Consider the following 20,889-nt stretch of genomic DNA (forward strand, 5'->3'; position numbering starts at 1 on the left):
GTAATATATTTGGTTATCACACGTAGGCTACTTTCACTTAACTATCGTTTGTGTTTGTCATAGGTTTGGTTTAGCTCTACGCGTCTGCTCCGCACACATTACACTTGTAAGAGACACCCGTACATTTTCATTTTGAAGAGACATTTGCTATATAGTTCACACCATGGGTGTGACGGTCCTGCAACAGTTCCCCATGGTAGAGAACCGTACGGGGCCACAAACTATAGAATTTCTTACTAAGAGAGTGGTTGCTTTGGGCGCGGTGCAGACGGGACAGTTCCTGGTTGACTGCGAGACCTACATGTCAGTTCCAAATCTTGGTGAGTCTCCCATTTGGTGTGTTTTGATTCTTAGTAAAAATATTGTTTTCGTTGTAAAAGGAAAGTGGTAAACAATAAAGGACGATCTTATTATTTTTATAGCGTAAATGCTCTCTTCAAGTGTGCTGACGCAATAGATGGTCCTGAATGGTTTATCACAGTGAAAGAATTCATTTCTAATTTAGATGGAGTGAACTCTCGTAATCAATGCAATGACTTGTTCTTTATTCCCTGCTCACGGCGCATGTTGAAAGTTTGCTTTGATCATTTTGTGAAATCTGGCGAATCTGTGCAGAATAATTAATGTTTCATATTATGTTTTTCACGTCAACAGCGTTAAGCTTTCCTTTCTCCTGTGCATGAAGTTCTCCTTTAGCAGCCAATATTGCACATGCGATTTAGACTTGTAACGATTTCACCGATATTTAACAGCATTGCCCTTCCCCAACCTCGAAGTGATAGTGTGTCTTGAACCTCTTTGAAACCTGTATTATACTGTACTGGAATTTACCTCGGGACGTGTAAGAGAACACTATCTCAGCATTCTCCTTTAGTGAGTCACAGGAAAATTTTACTGAGGAGGATCAAAAGCCACCTTAACCTAGGTAGCAGTCAGTAAAATGTGACTTCCGCGACCTACCATGAATACGACTGAATAGACAGAGTTACAGTCACCTGCCATATTCATAGACTCGCTAAAAAATTGTATTAGTCATATACTTAGAGGACTATTTTGTAATATGCTGAAATGCGTGAGCCTTACCAGCACGTGAAAAAACCTCCGGCAGGACCAAGTTCCGGCAGTTCGATGTCTCCGAAAACCGTAAAAATTGTTAAATAATAATAATCGTATGGCCTCAGCTACCGTATGCAGATATCTACTCGTCAATTTCGACGTTCCGTCTTACTCTAGGCCCACTAGATGGCAGAGCGAGTAAACCGAAACTCTCTTGGGCGTCTATGGCTGAGATTTAATTAATTTTGTCGGGTAAACACCAAATGTGTCACCAGAGATCTTTTACATGCCGACATCGTACGACATGGAGTGTCGAATGGACTTTTTTCCGTCCTTCAAAAATCCGACCACCTCTGTCGGGTTTGAACCCGCTATCTTGGGATCCGAAGGCCGACACTCTACCGCTGATCCACAGAGGCAGTTGTAAACATTGTTAGTGAGACGTAAAACGATATTATTATTATTATTATTATTATTATTATTATTATTATTATTATTAAATATGGTTTTTATCAGTTATGAAATAAATCGAATTATGTTATGTCAAGGACTATTATTGTACAAAATGGATAGGCCTAGGTATGTTATCTTTCTTTCGAGAGTTAGTCGTTCGACATTGTTTACATGGTTGATAATGACAAATAATGAGTACAGATTTGTATTGAATCCTGTTACAAGAATATTTGTTTGTGTTCTGAAAATTCCAATTGTAATATGTGTGTTTATCAAGAGCCATTCACTACAAGAAATAACGCTTTGATGCATGAAAATAGCTTGGGTAAAATAGTGATTGACAGAAAATTTATTCAAATGGTGAGATATCTCGAAGTCTGAACATGTCTGCAACGTCTCTGAGTCGATACTTGACGAAAATTGATTTTGGCTAGGTAATGTTCGCTTAAAGGTCCGACTCCATGGATAAATGGTCAGCGCACTGGTCTTTGGTTCAGAGGTCCCGAGGTTCGATTCCCAGCCGGGCCATGGATTTTAGTGGTAGGCTATATGTTTAATTCCTCTTGTTCGGGGACTGGGAGTTTGTGTTCGTCTCAGTGCTCTCATATACACACAACACACCACATTACCAATCACGACAGGAATGTGCAGCAGTGATTACATCGCCCCACATAGGATTGAAGTCAGCAATGGCATCGGCCGTAAAACTGAACTAACTTCACACGAGTGCCGACCTGATGAAACTTGACATAAAGGTAGGAAGAAGAAGAAGAAGTAGAAAAAGATGAGTCCCTCAAAAATGAGTTAAGTGTTACCAAAAATCAATATTGATTGGTAGGAAACGTGAGGTCTGTAATATGGCCGGGGTCTGTGTACCTAGACATATTCGTACGTCAGTTAAGCACAATAAGGGCTGTTTCTTTTGACTATTTGCTAAACTGAAATGATGGTTAAATCAAGTCAAAGTGTCGAAAGAACCGAAGAGTCAAGAAAGATAACCTTTATCTGAAGAGACGACTTTTAACACTACAGCCCGAAGAATGTAATCAAGATGGGGATACCTGGAAACGAAACAGCAGATCACGTCGCAAAAGAGGTTTTTTGAGAGCCAACTTGACCCCTTGCTAATGAACTTTCCCCCCAGCTTTGGTGCGTAAGACTGGCTTGCTGATAATGGGGATCAGCCACTTTACCTGATCCAGCTCTCGGCAAGCTATTAGGGGCTGATGATCTATCTGTTAGGTCCCTTTAAACAACAGACATCATCACTCGGCTTGACAATATCCTGAAGAAACGAAATCATAATTCTGTACATATAAGGGAGTGGATCCGGTTTAGTCTGCTCATGCATACAGACTGAAGAGGCGCATTCAAGCATCCGAAATGAGATTTCTACTAGGAGTTGAGAGATACTCGCATATAGACAGGATTCAGAATGAGGATATCCTTTTAAAACTGCAGGTGGTATTCATAGTTGAGAAGAGAAAGCTCAGTAGAACGTTTGAACCCGAAGACTTATACCTCTGACGTACGTAATTGCTTCCTCTTTCTTGTATAAGTTTTTACAGTCCGACCTCCCTCGGTCAGCTATTGTTCTCTTCGAACTCCACTGGCATTACCGTTCCCGAGGTATAAGATTTTAAAAATCTCCATTCTTCGTTTGTCTTCTCTCCGTTCTGTTTAATGGTCTCTGAAGGCACAGAAGGTGACGTATTTTGAAGTAATGAGAAAATTAAGGAACAGGTTACTGTGGTCGATAAAGGTTAGGGTTTCTACGAAGTGAATGTGAACGCGCATTACTTGCCTTCAGAATGCTTTCATAGACGTGTACACCAAAACCTGTGTCATGAAATGGTTAAAAGTGTAAACCGAAGTCGTCTCCTTACTGGCCACGCAGGCATGCCCTTCCATGGAGGCTTCCAACTTCCGTAACGTCAGTATTAAGTGGATTACGTCAGCTCTCTTTCCAACCAGTTTTGCCCCCAGAAATTAACGCGTAACGCCCCTCTACTGTCCGGTCACAAAACGCAAGGAATGTAGCTGAGAATGTCGTTGCGTTGACCTCGGGGCACTCTTTCTGCAGGCCATCTGACTAGGCAACAGTCGTCTATACAGTACATTATGTGTCTCTGTTTATGTTGCTCCTACGACGACTACCAGACTTACGAGACACTGAAGGGCCGGAATTTTGTCCGAAGAGGAGTTCCTTGAAGTGTCAGTTCATCTGTTATGGGTCTCTCGGACTCCTAAAAAAGTGTGCGTGTTACACGACTGTGCGGTGGTTTAATATTGCTACCGCGAGTGTAAAAGGAGGACACTTTAGCCGGTATATCTGTATATGTTTAGTTTTGGTCTGCAAACTAAAATGTTGCTTTCGTACGAAATGAAACTGAAATACAGTTCGATTTCCTTCCGTGTACTACCATCGTGGGGAAATAAAACGAAATAAGCCGTGGCACAGTAGCATATTAAGGTCCTATGCCTGTCAAGACGACTCCTATCTAGCCAGATAGCGTACCGATTTTGGAGTGATACGTGGTCAATATTATGGCATAGAGCCTATTACTTTCGTTTCGTGAGCGCATTCGCTGTCTTTCATCTTATCGTCAGAGCTCCTCAGTTGATTTTACGAGGCTGAGTGAACCCTGTTCCAACCCTCAGTTCAGAATTGATAGTCGCGGACTAGCCAGGAATCGAACCCGGAGCCTCGGGATAAGAGGGAAGCTCACTACCCCTAGACCACAGGGCTGTACTGTATCTGCATTTAACAGCACCACTACAGAAACCTCCACGAGATACGATGGCACTGGCCCGGAGAATATTCACAATAGGACTGACCCGGGATTGACCCTTCGTAACGAACATCATAGGAGATGCTGGACATGGCCTCATCTGAAGAAATGAAACACTCAGTATCCAAAAGTCCCGACTCCTCTTCACTCAGAAATAGGGTTGCCTTAAGGCTCAGGATGAAATTCAGGACACCAACATCGGTAAGTTCCAAACATAGGCGCCGACTCTACGGGAGCACTTGCCCCCCATGCATGTAGTAAGTAGTAGACTACGGGGACGCAATCGTGATTTTGCTCCCGTAAAAATATTTTGATATATTCATCCTTGCCACCGTGCTCAAGACCAAAAGTTGGCGCCTATGGTTCCAACGAGTGTATTTGGGTATTTTCATGTGAACTGTCCCATCCATTACCAAAAGACACACTTGTATTTGATGTTAATGTTAAAAATCAAATAGAGAAAGAATAAGAAATCATTCAATGTTATTTGCATAGATTTTTAAGTAATAGGCGAGACATTCCCTTTCAAAAGCAATTGAGCAAAATTTTAAATAATTTTCTCTGATTTCTTAAAATTCAGAACATTGAGCGATTTTTAAAAATTCAGTCAGGACATCGGGACAAATTCAGGACAATCCCGCTTTTTCAGGACGTATGGCAACCCTATTCAGAAACCACCTGCAGAACTCAACACGCGAAGGTTGGTCTAGTCGCTTTAACGCTTGCACAAAAGTAAATTTGTACGGATACAGATCCTTTTTGATAATGTTTCGACATGACAATCTCTTGATTCCCATTTACACAGATAAATGGCGTTGAGATTTCGTCGGACTTTTTTCCAGGCTCACTTGAGCAATGTTTTCTGATGTTCGAACTCTTTTCGGATAGTTAGGGTTTTTATTCGTTACAGAGCCCGTTTCACGCCATTTCTTCTCTAGGGTTTGCATTACCGACTTTGCTAGAGGTTTTGCCAAAATACATCCAGTCTTAAGCTCTTGCACAAACGTTTCCGCACGGCTTTTCCACGAATCGTGCTTCGCATAACACCCGACAATGAACACGCGCTGTTTTATCGTGAGCACCATTTCGTGTTGCATTCAACTGGTCACTATAAACACATATGTTTCTTTCACTCACACGTAATGACACTGCATCGAAAGCACGGTTTTCAGCATTTCCTGTTCATTAACAAGGATCAATTCCGCGTCAGTCTTATAAACATTTTCTGGGCCAGTATTATTTTATTTGAGTTAGAGAGGGCTTTTGACAAAGTGAGGTGAGATAAGCTCTTGGAGACACTTAAAAAAAGAACATGGAGTAGAATGGAGAGAGAGAAGACTGATCAAGGAATTATATTACAACCAAACAGCAAGAGTGAGAATAAGAGGAGAATTAACAGAATAAATCAGACTGGGGAAAGGTGTTGGACAGGGTTGCTGCTTATCAGCAACTTTGTTTAATATTTACTTGGAGGAATTTATTTGTGAATGCTTGGATGGTAAAAGAGGTGTCAACGTTGGAGGTAAGGCAATTGAATGTATAAGATTTGCTGATTTTAATTTAATTTCGTATGGCTATTTCTAGCCGAGTGCAGCCCTTGTAAGGCACACCCTCCGATGAGGGTGGGCGGCATCTGCCATATGTAGGTAACTGCGTGTTACTGTGGTGGAGGATAGTGTTATGTGTAGTGTGTGAGTTGCAGGGATACTGGGGACAGAACAAACACCCAGCCCCCGAGCCATTGGAATGAACCAATGAAGGTTAAAATCCCCGACCCGGTCGGGAATCGAACCCGGGACCCTCTGAACCGAAGGCCAGTACGCTGACCATTCAGCCAGCGAGTCGGACAGATTTGCTGATGATATGGCAGTAATAGCTGAAAACGTGAAGGACCTCCGCAAAATGCTGAGAGAATTAAACAAAAAGTGTGAAGAATATGGAATGAACATAAACAAAAAGAAAACTAAATTAATGATACTTGGAGGTAAAAGTGAAAAAGCGACAATCAAGATAGGGGGAGAAATTATTGAACAGGTGAGTAAGTTTAAGTATCTTAGAAGTATTGTGACTGAAGACCTTCATTCTATAACAGACATAAAAGCTCGAATTGCCTTAGCCAAGGAAAGCTTCAACAAGAAGAAAAAACTGCTTTGTGGCCCGCTAGAGAAAGATCTGAGGAAGAGACTTGCTAGGTCTTACGTATAGAGTATAGCTCTATATGGCGCTGAAACATGGACATTAAGGAAATGAAGAACAGAGAAGGATAGAGGCATTTGAGATGTGGATTTGGTGGAGAACTGAAGGAGTAAAGTGGGAAGATAAAATATCAAATGAGGAAGTTCTGAAGAGAGTGGGAGAAGTGAGGAACATCCTGACCGTAATCAATAATAGGAAGAAAAATTGGATAAGGCATAATCCAAGACACAAGACTTTACTACGAGAAGCAATTGAAGGGGTGATGAAAGGAAAACGAGGAAGGGGAAGGAGACGATATCAGTTATTAGACAGCATTAGAAAATGAAAGGAAGATTATGCAGAAGTGAAGAAACGGGCATAAGATCGAAGATATGGAGGTCACAGCCATGATTGGACCTGCCGGATGGCAGAACAACCTATGATGATGATGATGATGATGATGATGAGGATGAGGAGCTAGTCCAGTTTGATAATATGTGCTCGTCGCCATAAGACCTATCTGTGTCGGTGCGACGTAAAGCAAATAGCAAAAAAATAAAAAAATAAAAAAAAAATAATAATAATAATATGTGCCAGGCATCACTTTAATAGAAACGATTCATACCGTATATTCGTTGCAATAGAATATCATCTGTAACTCTCTTCATGTACCTGGCTAACTAAAATATGAACTGCATTTACTTCTGAGGGCTGCTGTTACATAATGGTGCACTGTGGCTATTATTTTAGGGTGTGGTGAGGGGTACCAAAAGCTCCCCTCGTAGCCAGGTGGTACAATAGGGAATTTAACCACATGCCTCGCCTGTACTTCAGGTTTCTATTGATACGTTACTTGTTCAGGCCCCCCTCCTCAGTCGGACTTCCCCTTACTTGTAGCGTGGTGTTCCATGCAGCATATTTGCACATCTAACTTTGATACTGCTGTCGAAGATTAGTGTATAGTGTTATTCAGAAGGTTTATGAATACATACAAATTCTATTTAATATGGATACCTGTCTCAGGCTTAACTTTTAAATGTTTGATCCGTTCAAGTTTTCCCGTTCATTTATATACTCTAATGGGGCTTGACCTACCAAGTGAACACTGCTCTGCCAGAAGGCTTTTGCAGATTACGAGGTGACGCGTGGTCAGTGGGACGAATCCTCTCGGCTTTCTAGACCGGAGCCACTATCTCACCGTCAAATAGCTCCTCAATTGCTCTCGCGTAGGCTGAATGGGCCTCGAACCAACTTTCAGATCGAGGTAAAAATCCTTAACTTGGCCGGGCATCGAACCCGGTTCTTCCTGTTAAGAAGCTGGCTCCCTAACCCCAGACCGCGGGGTCGGCTAAACGTCTACTTAATATTTTAATATTTGCTCGTATACCCCAGAAGGCAGTAGAATGTAGAAGAACGCTGCTTTGTGGCGTGTGTTATACAGGAGCAGTCACATGTTTTCCACCCCTGGACCACGCCTTTATTTCCTATACAGTGGACATAATGATACTTTATAGGGGAACAGTAAGTGCTTGGTATCGTGATGGTCGGGGGAAGCATACGCAAGGAAGCGAGCAATCAATTAGTAATGTTCAGTCTCTATCCGCTACAGCTGCAGCTCTAGATGGATTTAGCGCTGTCGATGGGGCTGTAACCGATCACAGCCCAATGTGGGAGGGCTGAAGGGGAGAAGGCCGGATATGAAGATAATGTATTTATTGATACTCAGCGTATTTATACAACAAAGCCTATTCTGACGAAGGGTAGGACGCGTGGCCACAATTTATTCCGTTTTGTGACTTTTTCGCATTTGTGTGGCTTTACAAATCATATGCCGACCCAGGAGTACATTGTGTTTCGATTATGAACACTCTGACACTAGAAAGACCTTTGTTTTGACACAATAGGACACGGAATTCTCTAATTTAGGCCAGATATGTTCGTTTAATAAGAACGTGTATTAAATATAGCATAGACAAACATGGTATGTACGTGAAAGATATTAGTAGGTTTGTGTTTAGCTTTGACTCCTTAAAACACTGATGTAATAATATTCTAAATGAGATTTCTTCGGGTACTTTGTGTGTATCCTTGCGTCTTGACCATCACATTACAATCTATTGTAATATTGTTTTAAAAGATGAGTGTACAGGTCGTGTTATTTTATTTCAGAAACAGAGCATACATGATTTAAAAACTATAGCGCAAGCAACAAAACATTTTATTTCCGTGAGCTGTACAATCATAATCACCTATCGGCTCTGCTGTACTTTAAATATGACTAAGCGATCGCATTTTGCCTTGGCTATGGCTAGGATAGGAATTTCTATCCTACTCAGGATTAAAACAACTTGCTTAATCTAACACAGGCCGGGCTGAGTGGCTCAGATGGTTGAGGCGCTGGCCTTCCGACCCCAACTTGGCAGGTTCGATCCTGGCTCAGTCCGGTGGTATTTGACGGTGCTCAAATACGTCAGCCTCGTGTTGGTAGATTTACTGGCACGTAAAAGAACTCCTGAGGGACTAAATTCCGGCACCTCGGTGTCTCCGAAGACCGTAAAAGTAGTTAGTGGGACGTAAAGCAAATAACATTATTATTATTATTATTATTATTATTATTATTATTATTATTATTATTATTATTATTAATAATCTAACACAGTACACCTCGCTCTTTTCCTGCCTGGTCGGTCATGCAGTAGCAAGCAGTGCAAACAGTGGAGGTGAACATACTTAGGTGAGAGACAAGCGTCTTGGAAAGCCATGACACATTTAAAAGTGGAATGACTATTATTAATAAACGTGTATTAAAAAGAAGTAAAGAAAAAATAATTAAGTTATCCTGTTAGCACGGAGCAATATCTTGTAAGTTTTGTATAATCACAGCTTTAAAGCAGCATATGGTTCAGCGTAATGCATATCTGACAGCAGGACGAAATTAGTTCCAACCTTCTCCGACGTGGGGTGAGGAGGAAAACGGTCAGTTCTGTGCATATAGGAGTTCACTGGACGTTGTCTATAATCTGGTAAGTAGACATCGCCACTTCACCTGTACGTTAACGGGATGAAACAATTATCACATACAATGTAGAACACTTGCGAGATTATGGTGCAGGCTTTAACTGCTAATAGTCACGGAAAAAGGGGGAAAATGTTGAAATGTGATGTGTTGGAATCGGTAGTGCGAACCATGGGGAGGATGCGATGTGCTGACTTTAACTCAATAAATAAAATGAAAACATTCAGTTCTAATTTTGGAAATTAGGGCAATTAAATAATCGGAATCGGAACAAACTTTGCATCATACCATGAAATTCTAATGAAAAATGCATCTGCCCAGTGTTTATCACAGTTAAATGCCGTATGTAGTTCAAACTATTCAGGGCTGATCAGTAACAATGACGGACATATTTTCTGATGTTTAGCCTTAGATCTGTATTTAAGGGAAAAAGTATTGTAAAGCTATTTATCAACTAACCCTGTTGTTAATGTTAACATAAACCTCCAGTCAGTTCAGACTATGCCCAGGACTGCAAGTATATCACCAACACATGAAAGTGATTAAGATTCTACCATGGAATGTTTCTTCTTGACAGTTTATTCCTCTTCCGAGAGGTGTGAGTCATAACACTTTCTTGTGGGAGAAAAAAATCACTTTGATTTGATTCTGTCTATCCAAATGATAGCCTATCTTAATGGATTCGATAGTAATTTTTTCAAGCTTTCCTTTGTCATGAGTTGAAGTGCTCTAGGACGTAAATTACGGGCATCATTACTGAAGGAACGGGCTCATATATATCACGGTGATTCCTTCTCATACCTGCAGTGCGGCATCCACCACATAGCCCTGTGTTCGTAATGATCTTCTAATTACAGCTGTTCGTCTCCCACACATACTTTAGCTTAAGGTTCCTCATTAGCGAGTGATGTATTCCTGCGGAAGTTGTATATATTTTCATTCCCATAATATGTCTTGAACATAATGCTCTTTAGAAAATGATCTATTAAGTAATAACATTGCATTCCTAAAGTTCAAAAAGTTACCCCTCATCCTTGGAACAGAAGACTGGATAATTGAAAATAATGTTGATCGAAACTGTGTAATGTTGCACTCGAAAGTACGATACTTTGGTAAATGATATTAATATATTATTTAAATTCCTGTAGTTCCTGAGAGATGATAAACGAGAGACATCGTCATTGGCCTCTCACGAAGCTAGCAGCTGCTCGAATTCAGACCAATGTATGTGGCGTTTTTGAAATTTAAAGTTTCGTTTCAGGGGTTATATTCAACTTAAAACTGGAGGTGCCGTGGCCATGTTCACGGTATCAACAGTCATGTACAACTGCAACCTGCTCACCTGCCTCTAGCTCCATAACAGTGTGTATTAGGCTTCTACAGTAAGAAGACTACGAAGTCTAATTTCAGGGGTTCAGTTCCCAACTACGACATGTAACTGGATTATAGTTTAATCCCGTATTCTTCCAGGTGAAAATTAAAAAAATGAAAACCTACAACCTGTTTTCCAGTCATTGACCGGGTCACGGATGTAATGAATGAAGCAGATATAGGCTATTAGTACGACGGGGTCGCCACTCCCAAAGTGATTTATTAATGACTGATAAATGCTATGAAATGAGGATGGAGAGTGTTGCTGGAATGAAAGATGACAGGGGAAACCGGAGTACCCGGAGAAAAACCTGTCCCGCCTCCGCTTTGTCCAGCACAAATCTCACATGGAGTGACCGGGATTTGAACCACGGTATCCAGCGGTGAGAGGCCGACGCGCATCCGTCTGACCCACGGAGGCTCTTGTTCCAGGTGAATGTTCGGATAATATCTTGTCTAACTTGAACATGATTAGAAGTAGACTCTGTTCTTATAAATATACACTTTGTCGCATAGGTGTCATGGATAACTTTTACTCATTAGAAACACTGGATTATAAATCCCGAAGTATGTAGGTCCTCGGTTAATCAACAGCGTAACTCGTTTAAATCCTGTCTTTTGTATGTTTGTGCATGTTGAAGTTTCATTACCAGTGCCTTGCGTGGGAAGAGGGGCGTACCACTTCTCATTCACTTCAAATAAAGAGAAGGTGATTTATTTGTTGTATTATTATTAAATATGCTATACTTAGAACATAGTGATCAGCATCTCTGTCTGATCATTGTATGCGAAGAGTGTCTAATATACTATGTGATGCGGCGTCCGTATAGACTTGTAATTTTATTGTTAAGAAATCGGTCGGAACGTTCTTGTTAGGAAACCACGTCTAGGATAACGGGAGGGGAATTTTTAACCCACTATTCTTTGTTTTACCTAAGACTGAGTGCACCCTTTTCCAGATTTTATACCGGGGTGTAAATCCCCTACAGACGAGTTGGGAATTGAATCCGGGACAGCCGGGCTGAGTGGCTCAGACGCTGGCCTTCTGGCCCCAACTTGTCAGGTTCTATCCTGGCTCAGTCCGGTTGTATTTGAAGGTGCTCATATACGTCAGCCTCGTGTCGGTAGATTTACTGGCATGTAAAAGAACTACTACGGTACTAAATTCCGGCACTTCGGCGCCTTCGAAAACCGTAAAAATGTAGTTAGTTGGACGTAAAACATATAAGATTATTATTAATCCGGGCCATGCTTACAACTTGACCATAATGACGCTGAAGAATGGAAATGAAAAATAGTTACATTTTATGGAATAGCAAGCACATTTCAGTATAATTCTTCCTTTTTTGCATTATTGTCGGACTCCAAGTCCTTCGTTTGCAAAAACTCTCTATGTTCTTCTGAATTTGCAAATTATTGTTGATTGACGGGGCTTCCAATATATAGCATCGTTCCACTTCAAGCTCACGTAAAAGACAAAACGTAACTATCTCCGTACAAGTCATAGATGACACTAGACGTGATCACGAAGGGCAAGCAAATCGGTTGAGGGTATCGTCACTGTATCCACGTGTCACTCCCAATATCTGCAGGTCATCTGCTGTGGAGAAGTTGTCTTGTCAGGCCTCTAATGGTTTAGGCCTGTATGTATTCTTTTTTCGACTGAAGAGGAGTAAAATGCACCGAGCAAGTGGCCGTGTGGTTTGAGTCACGTAGCAATCAGCTTGCATTCGGGAGATAGTGGGATCGAACCCCACTGTCGGCAGCCTTGAAGATGGTTTTCCGTGGTTTCCCGTTTCACACCAAGCAAATGCTGGGGTTGTACCATAATTAAGGCCACGGCCGCTTTTTTCCCCACTCCTAGCCCTTTCCTGTCCCATCATCGCCATAAGACCTATCTGTGACGGAGGGATGTAACTCAAAATAATACAAAAAAGAGTGAAATGCATAGGCTTTCGCTGATCGTCACCTCGGCACTAACTAACAAGGAGTGCTTAACCCTATGCCTGATCACGTTTGTTCCCAGACATTAACTTGGTCCTTTATGGTGCAGGCTAAGTGACCCCAGGGCTTAGTGCCACAGCAGAAGTGGAAGTCTCGTTTCTAAATTTTTCGAATTTTCGGAGGAGAATCGAACCGATATCCTCAGTTGCGTTGTAGGCATCCTCACCACAGACTTACGACGAGTTTAATGGACTGGTACGGGATGCACATAGCCTAACGTTATGCAACTGAATAGAGAACTGGCTTTACTCTCGGTCATCCTAGAAGTTGTTTCCCACTCGAACTCCAAATGATTGACAGGATGCTACTTAAGTTGTATGTATGGTGTATAAAATTATTGTAGGTTAGGTTGTTTTTCCTACTCAAAGTGGAGGCTACAACTTTGAAGGTAAAAAAAAAAAAAAATGTTAGCACCGAGCTCGATAGCTGCAGTCGCTTAAGTGCGGCCATTATACAGTATTCGGTAGATAGTTAGTTCGAACGTCGCCAGCCCTGAAGATGGTTTTCCGTGGTCTCCCATTGACACAGCAGGCAAATGCTGGGGCTGTACCTTAATTAAGGCCACGGCCACTTCCTTCCCAATCCTAACCCTTTCTCGTCCCATTGTCACCATAAAATCTCTCTGTGTCGGTGCGACGTAAAGCGACTTATAAAAAGATGTTAGTTTTCTATTTATAAAAAAAACGTAGTTTGAAACGTCTTCTTTCGATTAGTGCAAACATCTGTAATAGTCCTGGAATTATCAACTAAAACGTTCAGGACGGTTAATGGATTGACCTCTTCAAATTCCCCCCAGCCACGCCTATTTTCAAATACTACATTTTCAGATTCGTTTGTCTAATAACTTCCGTAATTTTGATAGATAATAAAATGAAATATTACATGCATGTTTAGTTTTTTACACAAGAACAACATTGTTGCTTTACCTCATTTTGTTTACTTTAAAAAGTATATTATGCATGAAAATCCAAATAAAAACCGTTTTCATCAAAATACTTTGTCAGAAAAGTACTTTCACGTTTTTAATTATTGAACAACTTGCAGCCGAGTACAGGGAACAATATTGATGTTTATGTAAATCATCTGGGAAAGGGGTTAAACAATGCACATAACACAGTCGCAATTCTGAGTACATATTTTTTTTATAACGTTGCATGGTAGTTGATATCTAAAATCATGGCAATATTGAGAAAGATTGGAGTGCTTGCTGCACAATTTGTGACTCATTCTGTTGTATGTAGAGTTAAAAAAGCCCTATTTTTCAGGGGTTAAAGGTGCAGGTCGCCCTTCACTTCAGATACTTCACATACACGAACCAGTACAGACACTACATCGACACAAATAATAATAATAATAATAATAATAATAATAATAATAATAATAATAATAATAATAATAATAATAATACCGAGCTCGATAGCTGCAGTCGCTTAAGTGCGGCCAGTATCCAGTATTCGGGAGATAGTGTGTTCGAACTCCACTGTCGGCAGTCCTGAAGATGGTTTTCCGTGGTTTCCCATTTTCACACCAGGCAAATGCTGGGACTGTACATCAATTAAGGCCACGGCCGCTTCCTTCTCACTCCTAGCCATTTCCTATCCCATCGTCGCCATGAGACCTATCTGTGTCGGTGCGACGTAAAGCCAATTCTAAATATTATAATAATAATAATAATAATAATAATAATAATAATAATAATAATAATAATAATAATAATAATAATAATTGTTGTGCGTCAGTCATTTCTGACGCCATTTAGACTACCTGCATGTCAATTTCCACGTTCTGTTTTACTTTACCAGATGACACAGAAACGAATCTCTGTTGGGCGATCCTTGGCTAAGTTTTAATTAATTTTGTGGGGCAAACACCAATTGTGTTCCCAGAGATATTTTATATGCCGACATCGTACTATATGGAGTACCGAATCAATCTTCCTCCGCCCTTCAAAAAATCCGACTAACTCTGTCGGGTTTAAAGCCGCGATTTTGGGATCCAGACGTCGACATAGTACCACTCATCCGCAGAGGGAGCTTCAACACAGATTATTTATAATCAGATACTTTTTCACAATTAGCTGTGACCATGATGTCGACAGCGACATAAAAATACAAGCTTGTCTCTTTCTTTAACAAATCCTTTCACACACACTGAAAACACAGTTCTGACGACAGTGGTGTCCCAGTCCGCTTTATTGAAACAACGGTGACGTAATTTATGGCTCCATTAAAGCACGCCGGACTGAACGGTTGGGCGATATAGCTCAAATTGTCTGGTTCGATCCCGGCACTGTCCGGTGGTATTTGAAGGTGCTGAAATAAGCCAGCCTCGTGTCAGCAGAATTGCTGCCATATAGGAAGACCTCCTGCGGGACTAGATTCCGGCACCTCGGCGTCTCCGAAAACCGTAAAAGCTGAAATTAGTGAGACGTAAAGACAGTAACATTATTATTATTATTATTATTATTATTATTATTATTATTATTATTATTATTATTATTATTATTATTATTATTATTATTATTATTATCACTCTATCAGACTTATCTTTCGATTGAATGTTATGTTAATGACACGTTTTAATAGTAGAAATTAATACTTAAATAAATATGGTATTTTAAAAAATATTTAGGTCATATTATGGTCATATTTTCGCAGTTTTTAATGTCATAAATGCTTACTTTTTCTAATAGATTTCGGTAATTAACATTCGGATCCTTGTAATGAATATCAGTACCCTACTCTGTGTATCGTTACATCTGCCTTTAGGCTAAAATACTCGTAAAGTGGGAGCTCCTGTTACCTTATTTGCTTGATTATTCAGATATGTTCTAATTAATCTTTAAACAACAATAATGGTATATCACCGGTAACACGTTTTTATTGTATTATTATTATTATTATTATTATTATTATTATTATTATTATTATTATTATTATTATTATTATTGTATTTCTGTGAATTATTTTCTCCTAGCAGTTCAAGTTCGCACCAACACAGGCATGCGTTTTGGTGACGCTTGGTTGGGACAGGGCTAAAACTGGGAAGGATGCAGACATGGTCTTGAGTAAAGTACAGCCCTCAGCACTTGCTTGGTCTGAAAATGAGATACTACGGAAAACCATCTCCAGGGTTGTTGGTGATGGGGAACACACTATGTCTCGAATGGAAGCATACATCACCACAACGTATCACGCGTAGTGAAGAATTTCTAACATTTCAGAAAAAAAAAGAAACAATTATATTATACCTTCAGTAATTCGTAATTTAAGTCTGATACTCTAACAATGTGGCTGTGTCGCATTGTTGCCTGTTAACGAGGATTACTGAACTATAAGTATTGAGTTTCAGGAAGAGACAGGATGTTTAATAATTTTCCAATTTATGATGATCGTTACACTGACCTTTCGCTTGCATTTTCTTTGCCTATCTTGGCAGATGTTTCGGACGGCCAGAGTTACGACTCGTGTTATATGAAGGCAATAGTTTCCCCTTCTGACTGATTAGTCGGGTTACAGTTCTGGCTCATCTGTGCATGTTGTGACAGTTAAGTGTTTTGGCGAGTAGTTACTCATAGCTCTTCGGGTAAGAAATTTTGAGATAATTGAAACTTAGGACATAATGCGCTATATTCGATTAATATAAATATACAAAACGGTTTTTCTTCTTACTTTTACATACGGTGGTTGAACCTGGATCATGTTGGAGAGGCATAACAAATGAAATGCCTTCGGTAATAGTAAATAAGGATGAGACAAAATGCGAAATGCAGTATTCTAATCCGAGAAAAGTTAAAGTTGCAGTTGTGGTGGTAATTGTTGTTTGTTGGTGGAAGTACAATTGGGCAACCTTCCTTTCTTAACATTAATCAGAAGCAAAAATGGAAGAGGTCTGACACTTCAAAGAATTAATATTTGGCCGGGTTGAGTAGCTCAGACGGTTGAGGTGCTGGCCTTCTGACCCCAACTTGGCAGGTGCGATCCTGGCTCAGTCCAGGGGTATTTGAAGGTGCTCAAGTACGTCAGCTTCGTGTCGGTAGATTTACTGGCACGTAAAAGAACTCCTGCGGGACTAAATTCTGGCACCTCGGCGTCTCCGAAAACCGTAAAAGTAGTTGGTCCATAGACTTGTTTTATGCAGCTCTCCATGTAAGGCTATCCTGTGCTAACCTTTTCGTTTCTACGTAACTGCTGCACCCTACATCTGCTGTAATCTGCTTGTCATATTCATACCTTGGTCTACCCCCACTGTTCTTACCGCCTACACTTACCGCACAAACCAGCTGCACAAATTCTGGGTGTCTTAAGATGTGTCCTATCATTCTATTTCCTCTTCTGGTCAAATTTAGCCAAATCGATCTCTTCTCACCAATTCGATACAGTACCTCTTCATTCGTGATTCGATCTATCCATCTCACCTTCAGCATTTTTCTGTAACACCACATTTCAAAAGCTTCTATTCTCTTTCTTTCTGAGCTAGTTATCGTCCATGTTTCACTTCCATACAATGCCACGCTCCACACGAAAGTCTTCAAAAACATCTTTATAATTCCCATATCAATGTTCGAAGTGAGCAAATTTCTTTTCTTAACAAAGGCTTTCTTTACTTTTGCTAGTCTGCATTTTATGTCCTTATTTCTGCCATCGCAAGTTATTTTACTACCCCAGTACCAATATTCATCTACTTCCTTTAAGACTGCATTTCACCGTAGGCCTTGCAAGTGTCATGGTATAGGGGTAGCTCCCGCCATGGATCAGTCGTTGAGTGTCGCCTTCTGCATCCCAAGAGTGCGGGTTCAGTCCCGACAAAGGTAATCGGATTTGTGAAGGGCGAAATAAAATCTTTTCGACACTCCATGTCGTACAATGTCGGCTTGTAAAAGATCTCTGGTGACATATTTGGTATTTACCCGGCAAAATTAATTGAAAACTCACTCATTGATAGCCCAGCAGAGACACGGTTTAATGTTATCATCTAAGTACATACATTATCATGTTAGACTATTATGACCGGGCGAGTTGGCCGTGCGCGTAGAGGCGCGCGGCTGTGAGCTTGCATCCGGGAGATAGTAGGTTCGAATCCCACTATCGGCAGCCCTGAAAATTGTTTTCCGTGGTTTCCCATTTTCACACCAGGAAAATGCTGGGGCTGTACCTTAATTAAGGCCACGGCCGCTTCCTTCCAACTCCTAGGCCTTTCCTATCCCATCGTCGCCAAAAGACCTATCTGTGTCGGCGCGACGTAAAGCCCCTAGCAAAAAAAAAGACTATTATGTCTTTAAAATGTTCAGTCTGCAAGCCTCTGTGAATTTACGAGTACTATACGTCGCCACAATCCTCCATTTGCAACTAGTGCTGTGGCCTCATTTAGTTCTATACCTAATCTGTATAAATATCAGTCTGCAGTGATAAGAATCGAGGGCTTTGAAAAAGAAGCAGCAATCCAGAAAGGAGTGAGGCAAGGCTGCAGTGTGTCCCCCTCCTTTTCACTGCTTACATAGAACAGGCAGTAAAGGAAATCAAAGAGGAATTTGGAAAGGGAATCACAATCCAAGGAGAGAAAATCAAAACCTTGAGATTTGCCGATGACATTGTTATTTTATCTGAGACTGCAGAAGAACTCGAGAAGCTGCTGAATGGTATGGACGAAGTCTTGGGTAAGGAGTACAAGACGAAAATAAATAAGTCCAAAGCAGAAGTAATGGAGAGCAGTCGAACGAAGGCAAGTGATGCAGGAAATATTAAATTAGGAAATGAAGTCTTAAGGGAAGTAGATTAATATTGTTACTTGGGTAGTAAAATAACTAACGATGGCAGAAGTAAGGAAGACATAAAATGCAGATTAGCACAAGCAAGGAAGAGCTTCTTAAAAAAAGACATTTGATCACTTCAAACATTAATATAGGAATTAGAAAGATATTTTTGAAGACTTTCGTGTGGAACGTGACATTGTATGGAAGTGAAACATGGACTATAACTAGCTCAGAAAGAAAGAGAATAGAAGCTTTTGAAATGTGGTGTTACAGAAGAATGCTGAAGGTGAGATGGATAGATCGAATCACAAATGAAGAGATACTGAATCGAATTGGGGAGAGGAGATCGATTTGGCTAAGTTTGACGAGAATAAGAGATGGAATGATAGGACACATCTTAAGACACCCAGGATTTATTAATTTGGTTTTTGAAGGAAGTGTAGATGGTAAGAACGGTAGGGGTAGACGAAGGTATGAATATGACAAGCAGATTAGAGCAAATGTATGATGCAGTAGTTATGTAGAAATGAAAAGGTTAGCACAGGATAGGGTGGCATGGAGGGCTGCGTCAAACCAGTCTATAGACCGATGACTCAAACAACAACAACAACAACAACCTCTTATCACTAAATGGTTAGAAACTGAGTCTACCCATCGTCGTCTTGGTCTCTACTTCTCTTACCCTTCATAACGGAGTCTATTATTCTCCCAGGTAACCTATCCTCCTCCATTCGCCTCGCATGACCCCAACTGGAAGAATAAAATGGTACGTCGAAATTGTCGCACAGGCAGCCTAAATTGCACCAATTTAAAAATATCCGCGCACGTTTTCAGAGGCATTATTATTATTATTATTATTATTATTATTATTATTATTATTATTATTATTATTATTATTATTATTATTATTCTACCGTATGGTTCTATGGGAGCAAGAGTTGTCCAGGGGGGCGTCCAATAAAAATACATTGAAGTAAGGATCTTGGCACAATTAAGTAGAAGCAGTTTTAGACTCAGCCAGGCTCGATAGCTGCAGTCGCTTAAGTGCGGCCAGTGTCCAGTATTCGGGAGATAGTAGGTTCGAACCCCACTGTCGGTAGCCCTGAAAATGGTTTTCCGTGGTTTCCCATTTTCACACCAGGCAAATGCTGGGGCTGTACCTTAATTAAGGCCACGGCCGCTTCCTTCCCATTCCTAGCCCTCTCCTGTCCCATCGTCGCCATAAGACCTGTGTCGGTGCGACGTAAAGCAAGTAGCAAAAAAAAAGAAAGACTCAGCCAGGAGCCTCATGGTCGCAAGTCGCCTCTTATGACAGACGGTGGATAGCGTGGATGTATTCTACCTCCTCTTTATCCCCCCCCCCCCCCTTAACACAGGATAGTTAAGAAGCCGAAGCAGTTATTTGCGGCCATGCCCGAAGGCATTCGAATAAAAGGACGTCGCAGAAAGGAATGGATCCAGTACGTTGGATTGAAGGTAGGCAGGAAGGGAAAGACAACAGCTAGTCAGGCGCTCCGTGGGGATAGGAACGAATATAGAAAATCAGTGTGTGAGCTTGCATTCGGGAGATGGTGGGTTCGAACCTTACTGTTAGCAACCCGGAATAAAGTTTGAAATTGTTTTCCATTTCACATCAGCAAATGCTAGGGGCTGTACCTTAATTAAGATCACAGTCATTTCTTTCCCAGCCCGCCCTGTCCTATCCCATCGTCGTCATCAGACCTGTGTATGTAGGCAGTCCTCATGATGATTGTTATCAATTTTTTTTTATTTAATTATTCTGTAAGAACTAATGAGGACTCCAAGGGAGTCGAAACCGGTCTTCACTTAATACATTTTTAATATTTTACATTGTGTTGAATGGCGGAACACACCGAGCTCGATAGCTGCAGTCGCTTAAGTGCGGCCAGTATCCAGTATTCGGGAAGTAGTGGGTTCGAATCCCACTGTCGGCAGCCCTAAAGATGGTTTTCCGTGGTTTCCCATTTTCACACCAGGCAAATGCTGGGACTGTACCCTAATTAAGGCCATGGCCGCTTCCTTCCCAGTCCTAGCCCTTTCCTGTCCCATTGTCGCCATAAGACCTATCTGTGGCGGTGCGACGTAAAGCCAATACAAAAAAAATGGTGGAGCACATGGCAGTATTTTTAACCCAGGTCCAAGAACTTCCTTCAAGTGCCAAGCGTTTCATGTCATTGTGTATATAAATTGTCATTATGTTTTATATCAGCCTATTGATATGTATTTAGGCAATCCTCATGATGATTGTT

At 40.9% G+C, this 20,889-nt stretch overlaps 1 protein-coding gene across 2 annotated transcripts in view; it reads left to right on the top strand.

Moving 5' to 3' along the window:
* The window catches only part of MED20 (Mediator complex subunit 20), a 920,200-nt gene that overhangs the window by 396,727 nt on the left and 502,584 nt on the right, over window positions 1-20,889 (top strand). Inside the window, exon 2 of one of the 2 annotated variants that reach the window (XM_067146462.2) lies at window positions 64-320. The exons of the other annotated variant lie outside the window; for it this stretch is intronic. Within the exon in view, the coding sequence (XP_067002563.1) occupies window positions 164-320 (157 nt within the window). The 5' untranslated portion in view covers window positions 64-163. The remainder of the gene's footprint in view (window positions 1-63; window positions 321-20,889) is intronic. 2 annotated transcript variants of the gene reach the window in all.

The sequence above is a fragment of the Anabrus simplex genome, chromosome 4 (genome assembly GCF_040414725.1).
Source record: "Anabrus simplex isolate iqAnaSimp1 chromosome 4, ASM4041472v1, whole genome shotgun sequence".
Taxonomy (NCBI): Eukaryota; Metazoa; Arthropoda; class Insecta; order Orthoptera; family Tettigoniidae; genus Anabrus; species Anabrus simplex.